This window comes from Triticum urartu, chromosome 3 (assembly GCF_003073215.2).
Source record: "Triticum urartu cultivar G1812 chromosome 3, Tu2.1, whole genome shotgun sequence".
NCBI classification, from domain to species: Eukaryota; Viridiplantae; Streptophyta; class Magnoliopsida; order Poales; family Poaceae; genus Triticum; species Triticum urartu.
In genome coordinates, this window is record NC_053024.1 from 111,371,087 (window position 1) to 111,386,015 (window position 14,929).

Here is a 14,929-nt window from a genome sequence, read left to right on the forward strand (position 1 = left end):
TGGGGGATTGTTCTTCGGTATGTGACTCCTTCAATGGTCCAATTAGTTTTTGTTCTAGTGCTTTATTCATTGCACATTTTTTCTGCCTAGGTGACCCTGTTCTTGAGCTTGCATGACAAATTTATATGGTCCCAAGTAGTTCTAATGCATGATATAGTCTCTAGGCACTTGTGGGAGTAGTTGCTATCAATTTTGTTGAGTTTGGTTCACTTTTATTTTGAGTTACTAAAAAATTCAGAAATTTTCAGAAAATGATGAAGAGATATTTCAGGGGTTCTTCGAGCCGAAGCTCGAAGGATAAGCAAAGTGAAGAAGACGAGAGGCCCAAATATAATCTCCCTCGCACCGCGGAAGTTCGGCCGTGTGAATGGCCTTGTGATAATTTCTTGAGAGCAGTCGGGATTTATGATGATTTTTATGAGTTGGCTGAGAATGCAGGCCTCACCGACTTCCTCCACGACCAGCGCGAACAGTATCTCTTACTCACTAATATTTTTGTGCAAAATCTTCATTTCCACTAGGAGGTCACCACCTTCGGTGGATTTCTATTTATATGATGAGTATAAGGAGATGTCCCTCTATGAATTTTTTGAGGTCTGCAAGTTGCCCTTTTCGGGCAGCATAGAGGAACCACATCGTAACGATGTGGAGGGGTTTATTGATACAATTGCTATAGGGGAAACTAGGAAGGTTTCCGATGCAAGAATTACTAGCAAACATTTTCCTGTTCTACGTTACTTTGCAATATTTGCTAGTAGATGCTTAATTGGTCGCGGAAACTGTGACAACCTTAGTGCCCCTGATATTGTTATTTTGTGCCATGCCTTGTTCCATGATGACACATTTAGTATGGGCGCAATTGTTGCAAAGCGGTTAAATCTTAACCGTACTAAGAGCCCCATCTTGGGAGGTATCTTCTCCTCGCGCCTTGATGCACATTTTAACATACCTATTAGGCATTATGAGAAAGAAGAAAAGTTGTTGCCTCCTGTTTTTCTAGACTATAAGAGTATGGTAGCACATGATTTTATCGTTAAGAATAGGGAAAAGATGCTTAAGTACAAACTGATATTTCATAAAATTCGCCCTGAGATTATTACTTTGCCTGCTCCTTCCTTGTTTGACTTATCTGCAGGCCAGTACCTTGTTCCGCCGGAGGCCATTCACACCTACTGAAACCCCACACCAGCTACAGAGCCAGAGCCGGAACCACAATTTGTTCCTTCACGGCAGTCTGTTTACCAGTGGGATCCGGAGGATATTGCCAACCAGTGGCAACCCGAGGCTCCTTCTCAGTACGACCCCAACTACAACTTTGATCCATGGGCATAGACCAACTTAGGCTAAAAGCCTAAGATTGGGGGAGAACGTATCTCTCACCGACATTACATTCATGTCCACACACTCACTCTAGTTGTCAGTGCTCATACTTTTTCACTGTAATATCCATGCTAGTTTATTTTCCTTTTTATGCTTTATTCTTGTGTGTTTGATAAACCTTAACAAAAAACAAAAAAAATTAGTTGTAGCTTTTAGCTAGTTTACTTTAAATGTTGTAGTAGTAATAATTAAAAGAAAACCCAAAAATATTTCCTATTCTTCTTTTGTTTGTTGGGAGCTTTCCCGTGTAAATAGTTTTATTTCTTTTCTTTGGGAGTCGATAGGAGAAGACCATAATGAAAATGTTGAAGTGGCTCTTATATGCATTATTGTTGATTTAACTAAGAGCCCATATTACCTTGTCTTCTCCTTTGTATTGAATGCCTGCAGATTCCAGCTTAGTCCAATGCACGTGCACTATTATTATTATTCACATTGTTCAGTCATGCAAGTGAAAGGCAATAATGACGATATATGATGGACTGATTGAGATGAGAGAAGCTGGTATGAACTCGACCTCTCTTGTTTTTGTAAATATGATTAGTTCATCATTCCTGATTCAACCTATTATGAATAAACATGTTTGCAATGACAATTAGAGATTATAGTTGCTTATACCATGCTTAATTTTCTAGGAGTTTATAATGATTTACCTTGCGTGCCAACATGCTATTAAAATGGTTGTGATGTGGTATGATAGGGTGGTATCCTCCTTTGAATGATTCAAGTGACTGGACTTGGCACATGTTCACACATGTAGTTGAAACAAAATCAACATAGCCTTCACGATATTTATGTTCATGGTGGATTATATCCTACTCATGCTTGCACTCAATGTTTATTAATTTTAATGCATGTTCATGACTGTTGTCGCTCTCTAGTTGGTCGCTTCCCAGTTTTTTTCTAGCCTTCACTTGTACTAAGCGGGAATACTACTTGTGCATCCACTTCCATAAACCCCAAAGTTATTCGATATGAGTCCACTATACCTTCCTATATGCGGCATCTACCTGCCGTTCCAAGTAAATTTGTATGTGCCAAACTCTAAACCTTCAAATAACATTCTGTTTGTATGCTCGAATAGCTCATGTATCAACTAGGGATGTCTGTATCTTCCATGCTAAGCGGGTTATTCTCAAGAGGAGTGGACTCCGCTCCTCACTCACGAGAAAATGGCTGGTCATCGGGATTCCCAGTGCCATGCTTTATGCAAATCAAATCAAAATAATTGCAAACAAATCTCCCCCGGGACTCTTGTTAGTTGGAGGCACTCATTGTTTCGAGCAAGCCATGGATTGATGTTTGTTGGTGGAGGGGGAGTATAAACTTTATCATTCTGCTTGGGAACCGCCTATAATGTGTGTAGCATGGAAGATATCGAGATCTCTCGGTTGTTACGTTGACAATGAAAGTATGCCGCTCAAAATATTATTCATCTCTATTCCAAAAATCGAGCTCTGGCACCTGTACAAATCCCTGCTTCCCTCTGCGAAGGGCCTATTTATTTAATTTTATGTTGAGTCTTCACCCTCTTATTAAAAAGCACCAGCTGGAGAGCACTGCTGTCATTTGCATCCATTACTATTAATTTATATTGGGTATGACTATGACTGGATCTCTTTTACCATGAATTACAATGTTTAGTCAGTCCTTGATCTTCAGAGGTGCTCTACATTTATGTTTTGCGGTCTCAGAAAGGGCTAGCGAGATACCATCTTGTTATATCACATCATGATTGTTTTGAGAAAGTGTTGTCATCCGAGATTTATTATTACTGCTCGCTAGTTGATTATGCCATTGATATGAGTAAACATGAGACCTAAATATTATTGTGAATATGGTTAGTTCATAATCTTTGCTGAAAACTTGAATGCTGGCTTTACATATTTACAACAACAAGAGCAAACAGAGTTTGTAAAAGTTTTTCTTTATTACTTTCAGTATATCAACTGAATTGCTTGAGGACAAGCAAAGGTTTAAGCTTGCGGGTGTTGATACGTCTCCGTCGTATCTACTTTTCCAAACACTTTTGCCCTTGTTTTGGACTCTAACTTGCATGATTTGAACGGAACTAACCCGGACTGATGCTATTTTCAGCATAATTGCCATGGTGTTATTTTTGTGCAGAAATAAAAGTTCTCGGAATGACTTGAAAATCAACAGAGATTATTTTTGGAAATAATAAAAAATACTGGTGCAAGAATCAAGGCCAGGGGGGCCACACCCTATCCACGAGGGTGGGGGAGCGCCTGCCCCCCTGGGAACGCCCCCTGCCTCGTGGCCCCCTGGAGCTCCACCGGCCTCAACTCCAACTCTATATATTCGTGTTCGGGGAGGAAAAAAAATCAGAGGGAAGGATTCATCGCATTTTACGATACGGAGCCGCCGCCAAGCCCTAATCTCTCTCGGGAGGGCTGATCTGGAGTTCGTTCGGGGCCCCAGAGAGGGGGATCTGTCGCCATCATCATCATCAACCATCCTCCATCACCAATTTCATGATGCTCGCCGCTGTGCGTGAGTAATTCCATCGTAGGCTTGCTGGACGGTGATGGGTTGGATGAGATTTATCATGTAATCGAGTTAGTTTTGTTAAGGTTTGATCCCTAGTATCCACTATGTTCTGAGATTGATGTTGCTATGACTTTGTTATGCTTAATGCTTGTCACTAGGGCCCGAGTGCCATGATTTCAGATCTGAACCTATTATGTTTTCATGAATATATGTGAGTTCTTGATCCTATCTTGCAAGTCATTAGTCACCTACTACGTGTTATGATCCGGCAACCCCGAAGTGACAATAATCGGGACACTCCCGGTGTTGACCATAGTTTCAGGAGTTCATATATTCACTATGTGTTAATGCTTTGGTCCGGTACTCTATTAAAAGGAGGCCTTAATATCCCTTAGTTTCCATTAGGACCCCGCTACCACGGGAGGGTAGGACAAAAGGTGCCATGCAAGTTCTTTTCCATAAGCACGTATGACTATATTCGGAATACATGCCTACATTACATTGACGAATTGGAGCTAGTTCTGTGTCACCCTAGGTTATAACTATTGCATGAATAATCGCATCCGGCATAATTCTCCATCACCGATCCAATGCCTACGAGCTTTTCACATATTGTTCTTCGCTTATTTACTTTTCCGTTGCTGCTGTTACAATCACTACAAAACTGCTATGTTACTTTTGCCACTGTTACCGCTACTTTCATACTACTTTGCTACTAAACGCTTTGCTACAGATATTAAGTTATCCAGGTGTGGTTGAATTGACAACTCAGCTGCTAATACTTGAGAATATTCTTTGGCTCCCCTTGCGTTGAATCAATAAATTTGGGTTGAATACTCTATCCTCGAAAACTGTTGCGATCCCCTATACTTGTGGGTTATCAAGACTATTTTCTGGCGCCGTTGCCGGGGAGCATAGCTCTATTCTTTGAGTCACTTGGGATTTATATCTGCTGGTCACTATGAGGAACTTGAAAGACGAGAAAACCAAAATTTATCCCTTAACTACGAGGGGAGGTAAGGAACTGCCATCTAGCTCTGCACTTGATTCACCTTCTGTTTTGAGTAAGCTTGCGACACCTTAACCTGCTTCTGCCATTAATTCTGATATGTCGCTGTTGGGGAACGTTGCAGAAAACAAAAAAATTCCTACTCGTTTCACCAAGATCCATCTAGGAGTTCATCTAGCAACGAGTCATCGGATGCATCTACATACCTTTGTAGATCGCGTGCGGAAGCGTTCAAAGAACGGTGATGATGTAGTCGAACACGACGTGATCCAAATCACCGATGACCAAGCGCCGAACGGACGGCCCCTCCGCGTTTAACACACGTACGGGACGGGAGACGTCTCCTCCTTCTTGATCCAGCAAGGGGAAAGGAGAGGTTGATGAAGATCCAGCAGCACGACGGCGTGGTGGTGGATGCAGGGCGTCACAGTAGCAGGGCTTCGCCTATACTACGAGAGAGAGACGTAACGGGGAGAGAGGGAGGCGCCAGGGGCTGGTGTGTCAAGTCCCTCCTCTCCCCCACTATATATAGGAGGGCCAAGGGGGGTGGTGCGCCAGCCTAGTAGATCCAATCTCCTAGGTGCGGCAGCCAAGGGGAGGTTTCCCTCCCCCCCAAGGCACCTAGAGGTGCCTTCCACCATTGGGACTCTTCCCTTAAGTGGAACCCTAGGCGCATGGGCTTTTGGGGCTGGTGCCCTTGGCCCATCTAGGCCAAGGCACACCCCCTACAGCCCATGTGCCCCCCCGAGACAGGTGGCCCCACCCGGTGGGCCCCCGGGACCCCTCCGGTGGTCCCGGTACAATACCGATAACCCCGAAACTTGTCCCGATGGCCGAAACAGCACTTCCTATATATAATTCTTTACCTCCGGACCATTCCGGAACTCCTCGTGACGTCCGGGATCTCATCCGGGACTCCGAACAACATTCGGGTTACTGCATATACATATCTTCACAACCCTAGCATCACCGAACCTTAAGTGTGTAGACCCTACGGGTTCGGGAGACAAGCAGACATGACCGAGACGACTCTCCGGTCAATAACCAACAGCGGGATCTGGATACCCATGTTGGCTCCCACATGCTCCACGATGACCTCATCGGATGAACCACGATGTCGAGGATTCAATCAACCCCGTATGCAATTCCCTTTGTCAATCGATATGTTACTTGCCCGAGATTCGATCGTCGGTATCCCAATACCTCGTTCAATCTCGTTACCGGCAAGTCACTTTACTCGTACCGTAATGCATGATCCCGTGACCAGACACTTGGTCACTTTGAGCTCATTATGATGATGCATTACCGAGTGGGCCCAGTGATACCTCTCCGTCATACGGAGTGACAAATCCCAGTCTTGATCCATGTCAACCCAACAGACACTTTCGGAGATACCCGTAGTCTACCTTTATAGTCACCCAGTTACGTTGTGACGTTTGGTATACCCAAAGCACTCCTACGGTATCCGGGAGTTACATGATCTCATGGTCTAAGGAAAAGATACTTGACTTTGGAAAAGCTCTAGCAAACGAACTACACGATCTTGCGCTATGCTTAGGATTGGGTCTTGTCCATCACATCATTCTCCTAATGATGTGATCTCGTTATCAATGACATCCAATGTCCATAGTCAGGAAACCATGACTATCTGTTGATCAACGAGCTAGTCAACTAGAGGCTTACTAGGGACATGTTGGTGTCTGTTATTCACACATGTATTACGATTTCCGGATAATACAATTATAGCATGAATAAAGACAATTACCATGAACAAAGAAATATAATAATAATGCTTTTATTATTGCCTCTAGGGCATATTTCCAACAGTCGCATGTTATTGATGATGCCACTTCTGCTATGCATGATGCTTATGATGAAACTACTTCTATGCTTGATACTACTGTGCCACTAGGTGAATTTCTTGATGAACAACTTGCAAGGGCTAGAGAGAATGAAATTGTTGAAACTGATAATATTGATGAAAGTGATGATGAAGATTCTCCTCCTAGATATGAATTGCCTGTTGTGCCTGAGGGTTATGTTATGGATGAAGAAACTTCTAGAGACTTTCTTGCTTGCAATGATAGGATTGATCTTAAGAAATTATTAGCTAAGCTGAAAGAAAAATCTATGAATGCTAGAATGAAATATGACCCTGCTTATGCTACTTTACCTATCTTTGTTACTGATAAGGATTATGATTTCTCTGTTGATCCTGACATAATTACTCTGGTTGAATCTGATCCTTTCTATGGCTATGAATCTGAAACTGTTGTGGCACATCTTACTAAATTAAATGATATAGCTTCCCTATTCACTAATGATGAGAAAACTCGCTACTATTATATCCTTAAATTATTTCCGTTCTCATTAAAGGGTGATTCTAAGACATGGTTTAATTCTCTTGATCCTGGTTGTGTGTGTAGTCCCCAGGATATGATTTATTACTTCTCTGCTAGATATTTCTCTGCTCATAAGAAACAAGCTGCTTTAAGGGAAATGTATAATTTCGTGCAAATTGAAGAAGAGAGTCTCCCACAAGCTTGGGGGAGGCTTCTCCAATTACTAAATGCTTTGCCTGATCATCCTCTCAAGAAAAATGAAATACTTGATATCTTTTATAATGGACTAACTGATGCTTCCAGAGACCACTTGGATAGTTGTGCTGGTTGTGTTTTCAGGGAAAGAACTGTTGATGAAGTTGAAATTTTATTGAATAATATGTTGACCAATGAAAATAATTGGACACTTCCTGAACCAACTCCTAAGCCAACTCCAAAGAAAAGGGGTATTCTATTTATCAGTCCTGAAGATATGCAAGAGGCAAAGAAATCTATGAAAGAAAAAGGTATTAAAGCTGAAGATGTTAAGAATTTACCTCCTGTTGAAGAAATACATGGTCTTAATTCATCACCTATTGAAGAAACACACGGTCTTGATAACCCGACACAGGTAGTAAAGGTAAATTCTCTCTATAGATATGATAAAGCTGGAATCCCGCCTACTAAGTTTGCTAGCCAATGCTTAGATGAGTTTGATAATTTTATGGTTAAGCTAATGATAATGATCATGAAACTTCAGATCAAGTTACTACTGAACCTTGTAGGTCTAGCAGAGTAAGATCCGCACCAGAGTGGTACGGTAATCCTATTCTAGAGGTCATGTTACTTGACCATGACGAACCTATGAACTATGAGGAAGCGATGATGAGCCCAGATTCCGCGAAATGGCTTGAGGCCATGAAATCTGAGATGGGATCCATGTATAAGAACAAAGTTTGGACTTTGGTGGACTTGTTCGATGATCGGCAAGCCATTGAGAATAAATGGATCTTCAAGAGGAAGACGGACGCTGATAGTAGTGTTACTATCTACAAAGCTCGACTTGTCGAAAAGTTTTTTGACAAGTTCAAGATGTTGACTAGGATGAGATTTTCTCACTCGTATCGATGCTTAAGTCTATCCGAATCATGTTAGCAATTGCCGCATTTTATGAAATCTGGCAAATGTATGACAAAACTGCATTTCTTTAATGGATTTATTAAAGAAGAGTTGTATATGATGCAACCAAAAGATTTTGTCAATCCTAAAGGTGCTATCAAAATATTCAAGCTCCAGCGATCCATCTATGGACTGGTGCAAACATCTCGGAGTTGCAATATACGCTTTGATGAGTTGATCAAAGCATATAGTTTTATAGAGACTTGCGGTGAAGCCTGTATTTACAAGAAAGTTAGTGGGAGCACTACAGCCTTTCTGATAAGTATATGTGAATGACATATTGTTAATCGGAAATGATGTAGAATTTTCTGGAAAGCATAAAGGAGTATTTGAAAGGATTTTTTCAAAAGAAAGACCTCAGTGAAGCTGCTTACATATTGGGCATCAATATCTATAGAGATAGATGAAGACGCTTGATCAGACTTTCGAAGAGTACATACCTTGATAAGATTTTGAAAGAGTTCAAAATGGATCAGTCATAGAAGCAGTTCTTGCCTGAGTTGTAAGGTGTGAAGTTGAGTAAGACTCAAAACCCGACCACGGCAGAAAATAGAAAGAGAATGAAAGTCATTCCCTATGCCTCAGCCATAGGTTCTATAAAGTATGCTATGTTGTGTACCAGACCTATTGTGTACCTTGCCATGAGTTTGGCAAGGGGGTATGATAGTGATCCAGGAGTGGATCACTGGACAGCGGTCAAAGTTATCCTTAGTTACCTAAGAGGACTAAGGAAATATTTCTCGGTTATGGAGGTGATAAATACTCCATCGTAAAGAGTTACGTCAATGCAAGCTTTTACACCGATCCAGATGACTCTAAGTCTCAATTAGCTAAAGTAGCTCCATGCAGAGCATTGTAGACATAGAAAATTTGCAAAATACATACGACTCTGAATATGGCAGACCCGTTGACTAAACTTCTCTCACAAGCAAAACATGATCACACCATAGTACTCTTTAGGTGTTAATCACATGGCGATGTGAACTAGATTACTGACTCTAGTAAATGCTTTGAGTATTGGTCACATGGCGATGTGAACTTTGGGTGTTAATCACATGGTGATGTGAACTATTGGTGTTAAGTCATTAAGTCACATGGCGATGTGAACCAGATTATTGACTCTAGTGCAAGTGGGAGACTGAAGGAAATATGCCCTAGAGGCAATAACAAAGTTGTTATTTTATATTTCCTTATATCATGATAAATGTTTATTATTCATGCTATAATTGTATTAACCAGAAACTTGATACATGTGTGAATACATAGACAAAACAGAGTGTCCCTAGTATGCCTCTACTTGACTAGCTCGTTAATCAAAGATGGTTAAGTTTCCTAACCATAGACATGTGTTGTCATTTGATGAACGGGATCACATCGTTAGGAGAATGATGTGATGGACAAGACCCATCCGTTAGCTTAGCATAATGATCGTTAATTTTTATTGTTATTGCTTTCTTCATGACTTATACAAGTTCCTCTGACTATGAGATTATGCAACTCCCAAATACCGGAGGAACACCTTGTGTGCTATCAAACGTCACAACGTAACTGGGTGATTATAAAGATGCTCTACAGGTGTCTCCGAAGGTGTTTGTTGGGTTGGCATAGATCGAGATTAGGATTTGTCACTCCAAGTATCGGAGAGGTATCTCTAGGCCCTCTCGGTAGTGCACATCACTATAAGCCTTGCAAGCAATGTGACTAATGAGTTAGCTGCGGGATGATGCATTACGGAACGAGTAAAGAGACTTGCCGGTAACGAGATTGAACTAGGTATGATGATACTGACGGTCGAATCTCGGGCAAGTAACATACTGATGACAAACGGAACAACGTATGTTGTTATGCAGTTTGACCGATAAAGATCTTCGTAGAATATATAGGAGCCAATATGAGCATCCAGGTTCCGCTATTCGTTATTGACCGGAGATGTGTCTTGGTCATGTCTACATAGTTCTCGAATCCGTAGGGTCCGCACGCTTAACGTTCGATGACGATCTGTATTATGAGTTATGTGATTTGTTGACCGAAGTTTGTTAGGAGTCCCGGATGAGATCACAGATATGACGAGGAGTCTCGAAATGATCGAGAGGTAAAGCTCGATATATTGGAAGGCTATATTCGGACATCAAAAAGGTTCCGAGTGATTCGGATATTTTTCGGAGTACTGGAGAGTTACGGGAATTCGCCGGGGGAAGTAGTGGGCCTTAATGGGCCATACGGGAAAGGAGAGAAGGGCCTCAAGGGGTGGCCGCACCCCCCCCCCATGGCAAGTCCGAATTGGACTAGGGAGGGGGCGGCGCCCCCCTCTCTTTCCTTCTCCCTCTCCTACTCCTTCCCTCTCTCCCCTCTTGGAAAAGCAACGGGACTCCAACTAGGATTGGGAACCCTCTATAGGCGCGTCCTTCCTAGGCCAGCCTCCTCCTCCTCCCTCCTTTATATGTGGCCAAGGGGGCACCCCAAGAGACACAAGTTGATCTTTTAGCCGTGTGCGGTGCCCCCCTCCATAGTTACACACCTCGAACATATCGCCGTAGTGCTTAGGCGAAGCCCTGCGCCGGTAACATCATCATCACCGTTGCCATGCCGTTGTGCTGACGAAACTCTCCCTCGGCCTCAACAGGATCAAGAGTACGAGGGACGTCATCGATCTGAACATGTGCTGAACGCGGAGGTGCCATACGTTCGGTATTTGGATCGGTTGGATCGCGAAGAAGTTCGACTACATCAACCGCGTTACTAAACACTTCCGCTTTCGGTCTACGAGGGTATGTGGACACACTCTCCCCTCTTGTTGCTATGCATCTCCTAGATAGATCTCGCGTGATCGTAGGAATTTTTTTGAAATTACTGTGTTCCCCAACACTAAATGACCCAATCTGAAAATAGGACACGGCGTGGCGCAGTGGCGGATCCAATATGGAGCATGTGTGTACAGATGTACACCCAAAATAATCTGGAAACAAAAAATTATATATACGCTTATATAACATATGACTATACTACATGCCCAATTGGCCCATTTGTGCAGCAGCCCGGAAGATGTACACACGCACCGAACCAACGACGCACCACGCATGAGCACGAGACGAGAGAAACCTAGCCTTGAGCCTTCCCGTTCCAGTTCCTCTTCCCATGGACCAGGCGGCGGCGCCGATGCCAATGGCGGAGGAGCTCCTTGTCTTTTTTGCGGAAGACACGGCGCCCAGGCCCAGCAGCTGCACCATGCCTGCATCTGCCGGTGGGGAGGAGCAACGGCCCGGACCAAGCGCCGCAGCACCAGAGAGGGTCCCGACAGTAGCAGACACCGGGGAGCAGAGGGAGGGGACAGTGGAGCGATTGGCTCCAACACCTCAGTCAATCTGTAAGCCTAAGGTAAATCCCCCTTCCATCTTCCATCTTCCAAGTCTGAATTTTTCTGTTGAGTCGATTCAGTGTGAAATCCCCAAGCCAATTTGTAGCTTCTATTCAATTCAGAGAGAAACAACTATAGATGCGATTGAGGAGGGAGGATTTGCTTGATTTTATTAGCAGAAAAATAACAAAGGAACTCTCTTTGAATTGTAGGAGTACAACATCCAAAACTCAAGAGGAAGACCATCGATTTGAAAATTTTATGGAGTAGAGCTGGGAAGAAATCAAAGGCATGCATTCAGGTTGAGCAACAAGTGCAGGATGTATCCCCTTTAGTTCAACAGCTACAGATTGCTAGTGCCATTAATGTCGAACCTGATATTGAGAGAAAAGCAAGTGAAGACTCTGAAAATGCAGAGGAAGATGATGACAGTGAAGATGCAATTTATGATGTTCAATTGCTTGAACCTGATCCTGGGTTGAGGATCCCTATCGCTGATTATGATGTTAATGATCAGGATATGATTAGAAGAAGATTCATTGCAAAAGGGGCTTGTTGACCAAAAAAGTATGCTTTTCCACAACACCCTGCTGGAGGTATGCGTCGATTTGTAGCTAAGTTGTTCAAGTCTTATAGTTGCCTTGAGTACAGTAAAGAAAAAGATGCCGCTTTCTGCTTTGTGTGTTATCTTTTCAAAGAAAATTCACATGCTGGTGGAGATTGTTTTGTGAATGGAGGATTTAGAAACTGGAATCACAAGGATAGTTTTTTGAAACATGAAGGTGGAATCAATAGTGCACACAACAAAGCACAAGAAAAATACAATTTCTTCATTGCACCCAAAACAGCAATTGTAGAGTCATTTTCCTCAACCACCAAACAAGACAAGATTCTATATATTGCTCGCTTGGCATATTCTCTTAAATGCCTGAGGTTTCTTTTGTGTCAAGGGTTAGCTTTCCGTGGACATGATGAAAGAGAAGTTTCACTAAATAACAGTAGTTTCCTTGAGCTTCTACATTGGCTAGCAGAGAATTTTGAAGAAGTGGACAAGGTGGTTCTTAAGAATGCTCCAAAGAACAATAAAATGGTAGCTCATGAAATACAAACAGACCTCATCAACTCTTATGCCAAAGAAACTACTAGGCTTATGATGGAAGAGCTAGGTGATAGTTGTTTCTCGCTGATGAATCTAGTGATGTGTATTTACAAGAACAATTGGCTCTTTGTCAACGGTATGTTGATAAAATAGGAAGGGTGGTTGAGAGGTTTCTTGGTATTTTACATGTTGAAAACACCACATCTTTGACACTCAAAACAACAATTGAGAGTTTGCTTATGGAACATGGTTTGACCTTCTCTAGAGTACGTGGGCAAGGATACGATGGTGCCAGCAACATGAAGGGTCATGTCAATGTCCTAAAGAAACTAATTATGGATGAGTCCCCTTCTGCCTATTATGTGCATTGTTTTGCTCATCAACTTCAGTTATCTCTAGTTGCTGTTGCTAAGGAGAACTGTGATTGTGTTTTGTTCTTTCAACAACTTGCTAATCTTTTGAATGTTCTTGGGATGTCTTGTAAGAAGATTAGAATGCTTCGTGTGGCTCAAGCTGAACGGATTATTCAAGCATTGGAATTGGAGGAAATTGAAACTGGTAAAGGCATGAATCAAGAGATGGGTTTGAGTAGGCCGGGTGACACTCGTTGGGGATCTCACCACAAAACTATCATGCATATTCTCCGCATGTATCCATCAATCCGGCTAGTTCTCATCAAGATATCTAAAGATCAAACTCAAAGCAATGAGGCTATGCTTGCTGAAACCATGTTGACATATTTTGAGTCATTTGACTTTGTTTTCATGGCACACTTGTTGCAAACCATATTTGGGCACACCGATGACTTAAGTCGTGCTTTGCAAAAGAAAGATCAAGACATTGTTAATGCCATTGAACTCATTCATTTGACAAAGATTCAATTGCAGTTGTTGAGAGATGATGGTGGATGGGAAACTTTTCTTGAAGAGGTTACTTCTTATTGTGTCAAGGATAAAGTCAGAGTTCCTCAAATGGGTGGTCAGTACAAGCCTCCTGGAAGACCCTCAAGATTCTACAAAAATCTCACGAATCTCCACCACTTCCATGTTCAGATGTTTTTGGCTCTTATTGATAGGCAACTTCGAGAGCTTGGAGATAGATTTGATGAGGTAAACACCGAATTACTTCATTGCATGGGATCATTCAGTCCGGTTAATTCTTTTGCTGCTTATGATAAGGAAAACTTGGTTAAGCTTGCACATCTTTATCCTTTGGGTTTCACGGAGGAAGATTTGATGCATATTCCATATCAACTTACACACTTCATTACTGATATGCGTAGAGATGAGAGGTTTAGAAAGGTGAAAAATATAGTTGACCTTTCTATTATGCTTGTTGAGACAAACAAGAGTGTCACTTATAACCTTGTTTAGAAGCTTCTCAAATTGGTTCTAATCCTACCAGTAGCAACAGCTAGTGTTGAGAGAGTATTCTCTTCAATGACTTTGTGAAAAACAAGCTACACAATAAAATGGGGAATCAACTCTTGAATGACTGCCTGGTTACATTTATTGAGAGGGAGTTCTTCTTTGAAGTGAAGGATGATGTTGTCATATCTCGCTTTCAAGCCATGACAAAGCGTATGGTCGAGTTGTAATTTTCTTATCTATTTTGTAATTCCCTTAATCATTCGAGATATTGTTGCTAGTGAACAATTTATATTTGTATTTGTATTGCTGTGAACCAATTGGCTCCTTTATTAGTGTGATTTTTTTGAACACCCAATATTAAATTCCTGGCTCTGCCACTGGCGTCGCGGTAGTCAGCCACATTATTGTGTTTTACAGTGACCACGGGGGATAAATTTTGTGATGGGGACGAAGGGGTCATTGCAGGACCAACTGTGAAGAAGTCCAAGCATAGGTGGCGTATTATGGAAGGCTCGATAGTGGCTGAGGAAGCCATTATCGAAGACGAGGCAGCACCACGGTTTGTAGAAGAGGGATGCACGGACGATTTCTTCCACGTCCTTGCTCTCTAGTGCATCTTCCATATGGCTGGACCGGAAGCCTGCGGGTGTTGGCACCAAAACACGTAAACTGTTAGCGGGTATTCTCATGTGCCTCCAAAGGCTT

The 14,929-nt window shown here is 42.3% G+C and overlaps 1 protein-coding gene across 1 annotated transcript; it reads left to right on the top strand.

Annotated features, from left to right (window-relative positions):
- The first annotated feature begins 11,450 nt into the window (after window positions 1-11,450).
- On the top strand, window positions 11,451-14,572 carry LOC125548115 (zinc finger MYM-type protein 1-like). Its single transcript, XM_048711795.1, has 2 exons — window positions 11,451-11,775; window positions 11,968-14,572. Exon 2 carries the CDS (start codon window positions 13,094-13,096, stop codon window positions 14,225-14,227), a length of 1,134 nt encoding a protein of 377 aa, XP_048567752.1. The 5' UTR covers window positions 11,451-11,775; window positions 11,968-13,093; the 3' UTR covers window positions 14,228-14,572.
- Window positions 14,573-14,929: the final 357 nt, after the last annotated feature.

Coding starts and splice junctions, on each gene's coding strand:
- LOC125548115 (XM_048711795.1), top strand. CDS start 13,094: ATGGAACATGGTTTGACCTTCTCTAGAGTACGTGGGCAAGGATACGAT.